Source organism: Vicia villosa, unplaced genomic scaffold (assembly GCF_029867415.1).
Source record: "Vicia villosa cultivar HV-30 ecotype Madison, WI unplaced genomic scaffold, Vvil1.0 ctg.000589F_1_1, whole genome shotgun sequence".
Taxonomy (NCBI): Eukaryota; Viridiplantae; Streptophyta; class Magnoliopsida; order Fabales; family Fabaceae; genus Vicia; species Vicia villosa.
This window is the reverse complement of record NW_026705269.1, coordinates 523,198-538,138: the sequence shown is the minus strand read 5'-3', so window position 1 is coordinate 538,138 and position 14,941 is coordinate 523,198. Positions and strand designations below refer to the sequence as shown.

General features: G+C 34.3%; 2 protein-coding genes across 2 annotated transcripts; both read right to left on the bottom strand.

Moving 5' to 3' along the window:
- Positions 1–4,332: 4,332 nt before the first annotated feature.
- Positions 4,333–6,547, bottom strand: LOC131629665 (heat shock cognate 70 kDa protein-like). Its single transcript, XM_058900448.1, has 2 exons — positions 6,263–6,547; positions 4,333–6,122 (listed from the first exon to the last, which is right to left on the bottom strand). Exons 1-2 carry the CDS (start codon positions 6,480–6,482, stop codon positions 4,489–4,491), a joined length of 1,854 nt encoding a protein of 617 aa, XP_058756431.1. The 5' UTR covers positions 6,483–6,547; the 3' UTR covers positions 4,333–4,488.
- Positions 6,548–9,604: 3,057 nt separating this feature from the next.
- On the bottom strand, positions 9,605–12,403 carry LOC131629664 (transcription and mRNA export factor ENY2-like). The gene is made up of 5 exons (XM_058900447.1): positions 12,253–12,403; positions 12,037–12,133; positions 11,827–11,921; positions 10,338–10,414; positions 9,605–10,067 (listed from the first exon to the last, which is right to left on the bottom strand). Coding segments are annotated over exons 1-5 (345 nt in total). The 5' UTR covers positions 12,255–12,403; the 3' UTR covers positions 9,605–9,993.
- Between the last annotated feature and the right edge of the window lie 2,538 nt (positions 12,404–14,941).

Here is a 14,941-nt window from a genome sequence, read left to right as displayed (position 1 = left end):
GTGATTATAACTACTTGTGTGTACTCGTTCCAATGATGGGAATATTTAATAGATGTAGTAACTCGGGAATTTGTTGTTAGTACGTGTAAGTATTGCTAAGTGGTAAATTAGTACCATGTGTGGTAAAGGAGGATTTTAAACGAATGAGTAAAGAGATTCAGAATTGGGTAAAACTAAGAGATCTAATTGGTATAGATGATTGTAATGAGTAATCAGAGTAGTGTAGCGAAAGAAGAATGTAAAGTGTTGAATAATTGATGGTGTGACTTAAGAGGAGTCATATAATTGGAATTCGATGGTATGAAGAATACGATTATTGAGTTTTCTTGAAGGAAGCAGTTGGTGAAAAGTATATGTATTACTTTATCGCGCAAATGGGAAAGTGTGTTTCAGGTTGGTATGTTCATATATGGAATGCATTGCTGCAGTGTTGATCAGGTGTGATCATACCACAGGTTGTGTAATTATATTATTCAATTATTGGGCGTATTGTATGGGTTGTATTTCAATTGTTCTATTGTTGTTAACCTTTTGGAGGTATAATGAGTAGTACACCTTTGGGTGGTCAAATGCGACGTAAGAACTGAGATGGAATGCGTGAGATGTACTTCCTGTTGGTTATGTCAGATGGATTTTTGAGGATCGACTGATGGAAATGTTACATGGGAACTGGAGAGTCAGATGAAGGGCTCTATCCGGAACTTTTCACTTGAAGTATGTTTTCGAGGACGAAAACTCTTTTAGTGGGGGAGAGTTGTAACACCCCATATTTTCTAATTTTAATTTAATCAGAAATTAAATTATTATTTAAAATTATTCGGTATTTTATGGAATTATTTGGAAAGAATTATGAGAAGGGATATAGGGCCAAATGTGGTGTTAGTAAAGAAGGGGTGCTATGTTATTAGGCCTTTTACTAAATTAAAATCTATTTTCATAAAAATAAGGAATGGAGGAAAAAAGGAAAATAGATGTGAAAGAGGAGCAGAAGAGTAGAAGAGCTGATACGTGAAAGAGGAACAGAAGAGGAAGAGGGATAATCAAGATCCTTGGCTAAGGTAAGGGGAGACTCTTCCGGTTAACATCTTTTATCGTATTATAGATAATAAGACTGATTTAAATGCATTGTTTGTGTCAATTGGTTATATGCTAGATTGAGATTTTGGGATGATTTTGAGGGGAATTGTATGATTTGATGATTTGTATGATTATATGATTGTTATGATGATTAAATGATCCTCTTTGTGTGTTATATTTGTGTTATAACATGTATGTGGCTGATATTGTGGTATTTGAGGTTCATGACATAATCTGATTTGGGTTTTGGGGATTTTGGGATAAATCCCGTAATGCTGCCAATCGCTGTGAGATCTCTGAATTTTGCCAGTTCGCGCCACGAAGGTAGGTTGGTGCGCGAAGGCTACAAAATATTGTCAGTTCGCCCCGCGAACATTGTGCGCGCCGCGAAGGCGTCGATTTTGGGTGACGCGTCGCGAAAGACGGATGGCGCCGCGTGCTAATGATAATATTTGAAAAATGTAAAGATGCGTATCTTTTGAACTGTTGGTCTGTTTTAAGTGTCGCTTCGAACAGGATGAAGCCTATGAAGTATTATTTATGTTAGGATGATGAAATGAGCAGTAGCTCGAGATTATTTTTAAATCCTGATTTTGCTTGTTTTGATGAATGTTGTGTTGTGGACATATATGATGAGATGTAACGATACAAGCTATGTTTAAAACATGATTCATGTGATGATTTATTTGTTGGTATGATGAAGCTTATGAGATAGTTTTTGTGATGATGTGAATATCTTGTCTGTTGGATGGATGACGTATTGTTGACATACATGATGAAATGTGAAAATATAAGATGATGATTTGAAAAACATTATGATGCGATGAATTGTTGAGAATTGTATGATGATGATTGATTTGTTTTAGAATGATGTGGATACATGTATGTTCATTCTTATTGATGATGATGATTGATGTGGACACGTGTATGTTCTTTAATGATGATGATGATGTTTGATTGTATTTGAATGATGCTAATGTATACAAACATACTTTGATGATGATGATGATGATGGTTTGAGTATTAGATGATGTTACTCATAGACTTGACGATGGTATAAGTATGTTTCATATATGTTTGCATTCATTCATAATTATATGTTTGAGGGCTGAATCCGAAATGATGTGTGGATTCAGTGAAGGGCATAATTCCCATTGTGTGGATTTTGTGCTGGCAGGGCCGTATCTTGATGATGTTGGATCGGTCATGGGTTATTCCCATTTGATGATGTTGGTACCACATGCATAGTGTCAGTTGCATTCATATGCATGATTTTATAACATGATTGGATGTTTTCCAGTGTTATGATTTTGTTATGATGTGTTGGTTTGATGAGGATGAAACTTGTTTGAATTCTGGATATGTTTTCAATTGGGTGAATGATGTAACTATGATGTGTTATTATTTATGATTTAATAACATTTGTTAATTTGAATGAGACTCACCCTTACTGTTGATATTTTCAGATTGAGGATGACAGCTTTTTGCTCGGTGAGGATTAGCTCATGAGTCAGTTTGTTTAGTATAGCGTCGGTGTCACGCTCTGATATTGTAACACTGGGGGAACGCTAGTTTAGAGTTTATGATGATACTCTATTTTGTTGTTATCGGATTAATTTTGTGAGATATTGCATTGATGATGTTATGCTTATCCGTTGATTAATGTTCCGTTGTGTAGAAACATGACTTTGTTGAATTGATGATTTGTCCCTAAGTGAAGCATGGCAATTGATTTATGATAATTTGTTTTAAATTGAACTGTGGCACCCTTGTTTTCATGTTTTACTCTGAATTATTTTATTAATTTACGCGGGATTTAGAAGGGTGTTACATCTCCCATGTTGAACACTTCTTGCGCACGTTGTGAGTCCCCCTATATTTAGGGAAGACTTGAGTCACTGAAGTGTATATATATATATATATATATATATATATATGTGTGTGTGTGTGTGTGTGTGTGTGTGTGTGTGTGTTAGCAGTTGCAAAACGGGTCTCTCTCCTTTTTCCGTCATTATTTTGTTTTGGTTTCTTTGCTACACTGTTATTTCAATTCTCTTGCACCCTTTAATTTTCAGTTTTAAATTTACCATTCAAAGCAATAATTCCTTGTATCGAGGGATTATTTCACTTTAGAGAAGTTACTGTTTTTAGCATTTCAATTGTAATTGAAGAATCCCATTCATGTGGTACTCGAAGAATTGTATCTGTACACCTTTGATTTCTAGGTTTCTAATTTATGTGCTTTCAATATTATATTGTTTAATTTCCATGTCTAAATCTATATTTTGTTGCTATTTAATTTCCATGTCTAAATCTATATTTTGTTTTTAGCATTTGCTGATTAAAGGAGTCACAATTGAAGTGTTCAAGAGATTGAAGAAGAACATGGGCATGGAAGACATAGAGCACATGAATTAAGGTGGTGTGTTAAGAGAAAATGCTAATTCACGTGCTTGTGATCGGTTGCACTTATATGTTAATCGGTCACACCCTTTTTTAATTTGCTAACATTACTTACAGTAGCAAAGTGCAACTGGTTGACATAATATGTCACCAATTACATCTGGGAAAATTAGTTAAAAACTGAAACAGTGAGTTAGTGCAACTGGTTGACATAATAGGTCAATCGGTTACATCTGGGAATTTTCAGTTTTTATTTTGTTTGATAAACCTCATCATGTAATTGTATAAATATCTTTAGAATATTTAATGAATAATAGATCGCATATTTTCACCCTCAATTTTACTTTTTTAATTCTCTCTCACTCTCCTCCCCTCCATACTTAATTTATCAAATTTTTGACAACTTCATGATTTCTCACTCTCCTCCCCTCCATACTTAATTTATCAAATATTTTTGACAACTTCATGATTCTAGTTCTAAAAAAATTCCTTCCCGACCGCGTGGTCCAAACAATCACATTGAAATGGCTCCATCGCACTCCGAAGAAAAGAGTGTTTGTAAAGTTGCTTTATATCAGGAACAGTTTCCTCGTAAACTATCTGAAGTTCATTCAACAAAAATTCCAAGGAGTGTTCGTAAACTTGCTTTTTTTTTAGAACTCTCATTTTATGAGAAAGTTTAATAAAAAATTAAAGCTTTTTCTCAAGGTATGTTACTTCAATAACTGTTCATAAATTAAAAGAATATAGACTAAGATGAGTCTCAACTCAATTGGTAGTTATGTTAGAACATCAAGTATAAGAACGCGAGTTTGAACCCGCGACATTTCACTTCAAGATTTATCATTTTACTCTCTCAAAACAAACACATAAGTAACATGTTCAATAAAAACTTGTCATAAACTTCAATTCAATAATATAATAATGATAATCAACCTAAAGGGTCGCATTCAACATACATAAAAAAAAACCAAGACATCACTTAAAATCTTAATAATGAAAAATAAACTAGCTAGTCTTGACTACAAGATTTTCCAACATGCTCTCCAACTCCTTAAGATGATCCTCAAGAACATCTACTTCTTTCTGTTTGTTATTCTTATCAAGAAACTTTGTAGCCACAGTAATTGCATTCTTGATCTTCTCACTTTCTTGAGAGGAGAGCATTAAATAACGGTCATTCTTCAAAGCATTCTTCATATTATAAACACAAGAATCCAATGCACTCATTACCTTAGCCTTCCTCAAAAACTTCTTATCTTCCTCATGGTATGTCTCAGCTTCTTCAATCATTTTTTGAATTTCGAATGTTGACAATCTTTCTTTGTCATTGGTTATGGTGATCTCGTTTGTATTTCCGGTAGATATTTCCTTAGCCGAAACAATTAAGATACCATTTTCATCAATGACAAAGCATACCTCCAAGGGCTGACCACGAGGAGCACCAGGAAGGCAAGAAAGAATAAACATACCAAGCAGATTGTTATTACTAGCTTTCGCTCTCTCGCCCTCATAAACCTTAATAGAGACACTGCAATGGTTATCTGTAACAGTAGCAAATCCTTTTGTACTTCTGGCCGGTATAGAAGTGTTCCTCGGAATTACCACTTCCATTATATCATCAACATCCGCGATACCAAGTGATAATGGGGTAACATCTCGAAGCACCATGTTTGGGACATTCTTAAAACCTTTGCTCAAAAGAGCAGCCTGAACAGCTGCACCATAAGCAACTGCCTCGTCAGGGTTGATAGTCTTGCACAAATATTTTCCTTTGAAAAAGTCTTGCAACATGTCTTGCACTTTCGGAATCCTAGACGAGCCACCCACAAGAACAACATCATCTATATCTCTCATGTGTATCTTTGAATCACTAAGACAACTTTCAACCGTTTTTATGCACTCAATAAAAAGGTTCATATTAATTTCCTCAAACTTGGCACGAGTGATAGACGAAGAAAAATCAATTCCTTGAAATAAAGAATCTACCTCAACAGTAGTGACAAAAGCGAAAGAGAGTGTCCTCTTTGCTCTCTCGCAGGCAGTTCTCAACCTCCTTAAGGCTCTTGAGTTCCCACTAATGTCCATTCTATTCTTCTTTTTGAACTCCTCTACAAAGTAATTCACCATTCTGTTATCAAAGTCCTCTCCTCCGAGATGAGTGTTTCCAGCCGTGGCTTTTACTTCAAAGACATCACCCGTAATTGTAAGAATAGACACATCGAAAGTTCCACCACCAAGATCAAACACAAAAATATTCTGGCCACCATCACATTCACTTCTCTTGTCAAGTCCATATGCAATAGCTGCAGCAGTAGGTTCATTGATTATCCGAATCACATTAAGGCCAGCAATAGCACCAGCATCTATGGTAGCTTTTCGCTGAGAATCATTGAAATAAGCTGGGACAGTAACAACAGCATTCTTGACGGGCGAACCCAGATATGTTTCTGCAATCTGTCGCATCTTTGTGAGGACCATGGATGATATTTCCTCAGCACAAAATTGCTTCTCTTCACCATTATACTTAAGGGTAATCATTGGTTTGTCATTCATTCCTGAAATAACCTTGAATGGCCACCACATTATATCTTTTTGAACAACCGGATCACTAAACTTTCTACCAATTAATCTTTTAGCATCTGAAAAAATATTAAAAAAATTTTACAATGGTTCTCTACAATATCAATATTTATGACACAAACATAATCTCTATTTAAAGTCCTAATAATAAGTTAATAACATTAGAGACATGAAGTGGTAAGAGAGAATAGAAATATACCAAAGACTGTGTTTCCTGTGTTAGTTGCAACTTGATTCTTAGCAGCATCACCAATCAACCTTTGATCATCAGTAAAAGCAACGAAAGATGGTGTAGTTCTATTTCCTTGATCGTTGTGTATGATCTCAACTCTGTTGTGATGCTCCATCCATACAGCAACACATGAATATGTTGTTCCGAGGTCTATTCCTACTGCCCGTCCTTCATATTTTTTCGCCATAAGATCTTCTACAGAAATGTTTGAATGAACCTGCAAAAGAAACTGTTATCTCTCAAAAGTCAAGTGTTAGCTACTTTCATCATGAACCAAAATAAACCAAAACATAGGCTTTAAATCTCACCAAACCGCGTAATTGTCTTTCACAAGTCATGCAAATTAAAAAAAAAAAAAAATTATTGAAAAAGTCAATATCCGAATTGCAGTACATTTTAACTATTACCATCCACATCTGGGGAAATTTGAGGCCTATTATAAAATGATACAGTGGGTTGGGGTGATAGAGATCGATACTCTTTTTTCTATCTCCACATTATATTATATAGTCTCTTGCATGCCATAGGTTGGTTGCCGCGAATGAGTCATTAGTACACAATTATGCAAACCTCAAAGAATCTTATATTTTAAATCTCTTGTAGTCTACTGTAAAACAAAAGTCATATTATTTAAGAATTTTAGAAAAGGAAGAGTGAGAGAAAATGAGAGTGTAATTGAGGAAAAAAAATTATATTGGCATTAATCTTCAATGAACTACCCAAAGGATATTCATACAAATACATTGAGTGAGGTACAAGTAATAGACAGAAAAAATTAAAATTAATAGTGGTAACTGGTTGCACTAAAGTTATAACTGATTACATAACGATTATGTCCAACTTCTAGTTTCAGCTATAACCGATTACACTAAAGTTGTAACCGGTTATAGAATGCTTTTGTTTGAAAACTCAACAAGGGTGTAACTAATTACAACCCTGCAGTAATCAAGTAATCAGTTACATGCATTTGAATTAGCTTTTATTTTTAACACACCACCTTAATTTATGTGCTCCAAGTCTTCCATGCCCATATGCTTTTTCAATCTCTTGAACACTTTCGCCGACAGTCCTTCAGTCATTAAATCAGTTTCTGAGTCTTCACTTCTACAATACCCCAACTTCAATCTTCCTTCACTAACAAGTTCTCTCAAGTAGTGAAAACACATCTCAATATACTTGCTTCTCGCATGTGCAATAAAATTCTTAGTAAGGTTTATAGCGGAGACGTTATAAATCATGAGCGTTACAGTGTCACCTTCTTCGTTGTCCAGCTCCTTCAACAAATTTGTCAACCACACTGCTTGTCATGCGCACAACGAAACTGCAATATACTCGGCCTCAAAAGAAGAGAGTGTCACTACCGGTTCCTTCTTCAAACACTAAGAGATTTGTGTTTCTCCGAACGTAAAGATGTATCTGACTGTATATTTTTTTATCATCTTAATCTCCCCATTAGTTGGAACCGTTGTATCCGAGTAAATTGAATTTTCTGCCCTTGTCAATTGCAGGAAAGAGAATTCTGCAGTCAATAGATTTTTTGATGTATCGCGAAATCCTTTTGACTACTTCCAATTAAGACACATTCGGTCTTTCCATGAATATGCCCACAATACCGGCATTAAACGTCAAATTCGGTCACATATTGCACAAGTAACTAAAGGACCCAAACAACCTCTGATCGTGAGTTGAATTAACATCTTGCTCATCATCGTTTTTCGACAATTACAGTCTCAGTTTAGCCAAAGTAATGATAGCATAACAATGTTCCATTTCAAATTTTTTCAAAATCTCAAGCGCTTACCTTCTATAACACATGAGCAGCCCCTTCGTCGTTCCTCGTAATCAACAAATCATCCATGTAGAGGCAGAGAATTATCAATCCTTCATTTATATCCTTCTTCGCATACACACCATATTCGAATACAATTCTTGAATTCAATATCTTTTAAGAAGCCATATATCATCTTATTCCAAATTCTTGGAGCTTGTTTCAAACCATACAACGCCTTCATCAATTTTAAGAAGCCATAAATCACAATTTATTTATTTTTGTACTTCTTTAAAAACTTAATCACAAATCTTATATAACAAACTAAATATTATTCTTCAGAGATATTTGATAAGTGCTTCAGGAACTATATAATAAACTCATTATTATCCTTCAGATATATTTATTTGATAAGCTCTTGAGAAACTATATAATAAACTTATTATTATCCTTCAGGAATATTTATTTAGTTCTTCAGGAACTATAGACGAAACACATTGTTTTGAAATCCTTCAAGGATTATCAATAATTTAATAAATTATAGTATCAAAATTGAACACGGGCAATGAAAAAATAAAATAATGAGCTAATATTATCTCTTTAGTTAGTTCTTCAATTTTTGTACTTTTAAAGCTTGGTAGAGTTTCGTGTTCATAACGTGTTATGAAACTGAATAAAACAATTGAAGAGAGAAAGAAAAGAAGAGAGTATATTCTATTATTCATATTCTGCATGTCAAAAATTATGATATAATATGCCTCCTATTTATAGGACATATGTAATAAATAAAAAATCAACCTGAAATCTTTTAATTGATGAACATTTATAATCATATCATTTATAACAAATATATAATCAAAATTATATTAACTGTATTAAAATTAACATTATATTAACTAACAATATTACCTAATTTATTAATTTCACAATTTTAATCAACAGTATTTGGATCCAAAATAACAACATATAAATTAACATCTATTTTCATTCAAATTAACCGTATAAATTATAATAAATTAACATCTATTTTCATTCAAATTAACCGTATAAAATTAGAATAACTTGCATACATTTAACGATACAAATTGCATATTTAAACATAGAGTAATACTTTAATATTTTAATTTATTATATTTATGAAAAAAATAAAAGACGATTTACAAATTAAAAGAAATTGGATCTACCCTTCTATTAACAAAGGAAGCAGGTCATAATACAAGTTTTATTTGGGGTTTTGGGGTACACAAAGCCATTTGGTCATGCTGTTTATTAGAGACAGGAAATACATTTCGGTTTATATCAGAAGTACATTTTTGGAATTAGTTTTAGTGTTTTACCATAAAATGAGGGCGAATCTAAAAAATGAATAAATTATATGTATGTGTGAATGCACACCGGAAATATATTTTCAATTTTTAGAGATATTTTTAAAATTTGGCGTGGTGCGCTAGAAATGCATAGGGTGGTGGAATAAGAAGTTGTAGATATTTTTAACAAAGGGGTATGCAATCAAAGAATTTCTTTTATATTCATATTAGGAATGCTGCAATCTGATTTTTCCATCAACTAAATTAAATAGACATCATAGCCACTCTAACATTTATATTAGGCACTAACAAGAATGCCATTAATGGCTACTATCAGAATTTAGATATTAAAATTATCTATCAAATTTTAATACGAAGGAGAAAAATATTGGTTTTACAACACATACGCATACCTCTGCAACACAATCTGGTAGAAATGTGTGCAGCTCTTTGCATGTTTGGAAAATTAGCAGTACTCTTTCCTATGTTTTTAAACTCAGTTTTCAGAAGCAATCTCTTCGCTACTCATCATTGAAAAGAGTACTGCCGCAATTCCAACTGCAATCCAAACACAAACCCTTAACCCTTTACAGAATGTCGTGACATTATAGCCGATGAAGCCATTAGAGAGCGGCCGAAACAAGAAATGTTCGAATTCTTTGCAACAGTTCGGCTTTTACAGAATCAGGAACAGAGGCTGCAAAGAGAAGTTCGCTGTCTTGTCAGTTAGAAATTTGGGTATAAAGAAAACTTAAAGGGACAATACAGTTGTAAAGATTGGAATCGTGAAGGACATAAAACTCCATTATGTAAGTGCTTCTTAAAATGTTCAGTAATAGATTCATAAACAAATAAAATGGAGAATTTCGTGTACGGCTGGCTCTTTTGTAATGAGTCGCATCAACGTGGTTACAATCAGGTAAACAATATGCAGAGAGAAGTATATCGGTGAATCAATTAATAATACCTCGACCCTTTGGAGTAATTACGTGTATAAGTTCATCTAGAGTAACATTATTCCTTCCTTTCTTCTTCACAAAAGCTCTGTGGATAAAAAAATAGATTCCAACTTTTAGAAGTCACACAATATAGAGATGTATCAAAATATGAAAAAAAGGTTGAATCAAACAGAGAAACACAACAATACGAAATGAAACTAGCAGCATCCTCTTTAATACATTCTTGATAGTTGATTCATTTCATGAAAATCAATACATTTTAAAAAAAATGTGATTAATTTACGGGACAGCCAAATTAACATTTAAAGAAAGGGGTCAAAGCAATGTAAAAAAAAGTATACTACAAACATTTCATAGACGACTTTATTTCTAGGAATTCATTTCTTTCAAGTATTCATGGTCATATTGTAACATTGCTAAGTGGAAACTAAAGCTCATACCACTGAACCTAGAACTACATCCACAAAAACAGACAGAGCCAAAATTAATTCACTAATCAGTAATCCACCAGTCAAACAACACGTTTAATTGAAAAAGAAAAAATACGGCATTATATTATTTGGCTCTATGTACTTGATGGCGTAGGGTAGGGGGTAGCAGCCGGTAGCAGTAACGCCGATACTTGAAGTCTAGGGGAGAACAGATTTGGTCGGGCAGAGAGCAGGAGAGGGAAGGCCCCGACGGAGTCGGGAAAAACCACACCAGTCACAGGGCAACAGAAGTCGCGTGGAGGAGAGATTGTGAAGTAAAAAAAAGAGACCTCACGGAAATAAAAACCCTTCAAAAAGACTAACTTATCAGATAAAATAACCCTCGACGGATAAAAAACAAGGGCATTTTTGTCTTTTAATGATGAAAATAAGAGCATTTCTTGTTTTTCGGCTTGTCTTCTCCATTTGGTTCATCTTCTCTGCGACTCCATCGTCGCATACAGTTCTATAACAGCACCTTAGATTCTCTCTGGCACACATTTTCCATAGCACTGAAACTCTAATATATCATGCACCTCGAGCCAGTACAGTATAATACAAAAATCACTTTGAACATAATATACAGATCACACACTCAGTTTCATTTGTAAAGGGAAAAGATCAGTAAAGTTATTTGATATGGCAAACCATCATATGGTCTCATTATACATTATCGCGAAAAAATGTCCTGACGCCTTGCCTAGGATTCACTATTTCGCCACATCGCCCCACTTTTCTAAGTCTATTTTCAAACAAAGTTGTCAACTGACCGCTATAAAGCATAGCAGAATTTGAGGAAACCGCTATTTTTCAGCGATGCACAATTCAATACAAAATGTCAATTAGCCACACTGTAATGTACCAGAATTTAAAGAAACCATTATTTTCCTTGATCAGTGATTGAAAATATTGTTCGAAAACAGATGCACAAATATAACAAATAAACCAAAAACCCTAAATTAACTTTCTAGCAAAACCCCTAATACAATAAAAATTCTCAGAACACAACAACAAAAATAAATAAAACCTGCATATAGATTTCATCTCATCCTTCCAACCACAATCCACAAGTCTTTCCCTCAAAAGTTCCATCAACCGCTCCTTCTCTCCAGTCTCAATAAACTACCAACCAAACCAAACCCAACATCAAAATTCAACTAAAAAAACCAACTTTACCTTTCAAATAATCACAATACTACTCTAACAACAAAACCCTGAAAACAGAAAGAAAAAAAACCTTGATATTGATGAGTTCCTGAAACGTGGGTTCCCTTTCTGGGAGACTATCGGAAACATCTGGTGTTGGAGGTCGATTCACCGATGATTTTGGCTTCCTTGATTTTTACCCCAAAAAAATAATCAAACAAGTGAGAAAAATCGATTACGTGAAACAAAGATATCAAAATGAATGCAATTTTTTGTTGTTTTTTGAATTGGGATGGTGAGTGCTCACATGTTTAGGGTTTTTTTGTTGAAGTGGTAGAGATTGAAAAAGGATTAGCTACGAGCAGAATGGGGTTGAACGATGCGGGAGAAGCCAAATTTACTGTCGACTGTGCCGTATTACGATCCCACTAGATTATTCTATGTTTTTAATGAGTTTAATTCTAGGGCAATTAAGAAACCAACAATTGCTTCCGGAAAGTATTTTTTAAATATAACTAGTGGAAAACTCGTGCGTAGGGGTGTTATAGGATCTTCGGAACCCAGAATCAGATCGAGAACCAGACCGGTAGACCTGGATCAATGGATCGACCGAAATAAATATTGGATCGGTACTGGATAAAAAATTATCCGTTGCCCGAAGTAAGAACCAGACCGTTTATCCAACGAGTACCCGGTAGTTTCTCCTATTTAAAGTTATTTTCATTCATTTTGTCAATTTTTTTCTCTCACTCCCTTTCAGTCACTCTACACTCCCTCGTCTCTCTCCCTCTCTCCCATTTCCTCATCCTTCCGTCTCCTTTCATAACCATATCTGATTTTACGTTGTTGTTTGTTATTACTTAGTGTTTCTTTGTTAGAAACTTTAATTCTTAGATTGAATCGTTGAACTTGAAGTCATTCCTGTAATGTATTCTAAAATTTCTTCCTTTTTATTTATGTATTTGTATGTATATTTATTTTGCTTGCATGTTTGTATCTTACTGAGATTATATGTTTGCTTGCATGTTTGCTTCCATGTTTGATACACAATGTTTCAATTTTGACCTAAATGGAAGAGTTCAGTGAGTTTGACCTAGATTTTGCCCTAATTTTTGTTGCGATAACAATAATTCTTTTGTTGCGATTTGAGATTGTTCTGTATTGCTAAGGGTTTTGATTTTGACCTAGGGTTTTTGAGTAATTGATTTTGAACATGATTTTGATTTGATTCAATTATTCTTATCGAAGAGGCTGTATACTTGAACGTGATTTTGATTTGATTCTTAGTAAATACTTTGGATTCTTTTATGTTGCTGAGGTTGTCTTTGACCTGTTATTAATTTTGTTGTTGAGATTGTTGTAATGTTTGATTGATATTTTATTTTATGCCATGTCTTTTCAAGATTCTTCACTGACTCCTCCTCAAACCATGGCTGATCTTATTGATGTTAATATGTTTCTTGATTTGGATAGGGAAGAGGAGACCATGGATGGAGGAAATTTAGAGGTTGGAGAGATGATTGACATTATGGAACATCCAGTTCCTATTCCAACTGACAACACTACCAATACTCAAAACACAACTACTACTCAAAATACAACTACAACTGATGGGGCAACCCCTCCAGTTGACCCAGAACAGAATTCTCAGAGTCATTTAAATATGTTGGTAAGGCCCCTCATCCCAAGAAATCTGCTGCTCATACTGAAATGGTTCTTGTTAAAATGCCAGATGGTGCCAAGAAGTGGAAATGCAAATGGTGTGACAAGCTGTACACCTATGATGCGAGATGGAAAAGCACTTCTAATGGTAAGAAGCACTTAGAGGCTTGTGTCCAAAGAAAGCTGAGGTTGAAAGGTAATAGTGATAAAGAGGTGGTACAATCTAGGTTAAATATAGGTGGTAGTAGTGATGATAGTACACCTAGTATTGCAACTTGGACTTATGATCATGCTAGGGTTAGAGAAGTTGCTGCACATATGATTTTAGGTCATGAATTTCCTTTTTCTATTATGGATGGTGTTATCTTTAGTGAATTTCTTGTTAGAATATAGTTTGGTTCTAATCATATCTTGGTGTTTTGATGATAACAAGTAAATACATTTTGTATAAGTAAATGTGGTTCTCTAATTATATGTTTCTCATTTTAGAAGATGCTCTAATACAAGTGCCATTAGAACATGAACAAACGCAGAAAAGAAAAGCCGCTGAAGCTCTAATGAAGTAACTTTTGAATGCACAAATTACTGAAAATAAACTCTATTAGAAGTCAGAACAGAAGTTATGAATAGATGCAGAGTTCTGAACGAAGATAAGATACCGTTAAAACAAAATGATTAAAAGATGGCTGAAACACTCAAATGGAGCAATTCCCAAGGTTGTCTGAAGAAGCAACGCACATGCAGCTCGTTGGGAAACAAAAAAACAAACACGCAAGCATTTAATGCTCTCTCCAAAGATCAATATAACAGACAGATTCTTGTAGCTATATATATAGAGGAATCTCTGAAAAGTAGGTGTGTGAGCTTATATACAAAAGAAAAACGAAGAACATATAAAGCTTACATACAAAGAGGAAAGAACACCTGCTCATATACAAACGAAGAACTCTTACGCTGAAGAACATTATCTTTACTATTCTGAGTTCATGTCTATTGTACTAAAAACTTAGTGAAATATCACGATTGTGATTAAAGATTTTCAGAAGCAATTTTAAAACACTATTGTTAACTTGTAATCGTTCCTTGAGGGACCAGTTGGGTCAGATTTCTCAAGAGGGCTAGGACTAGTTTAGTCTTAGAGGTAGTTAGTCACAAGTAGTTGGTTTGTGCAAAGGTAGTTAGTCACAAGCAGTTGGTTTGTGCAAGGTTGTTAGTCACAATAGTTGATTGTGCATTGTATTGTTAGTCGCGACAGTTGGCTATGCATTTGTAATCAGTTTTGATTATAGTGGATTAAGTCCTCGATTGAGAGAGGCGAAATCACCTTGGTGAGT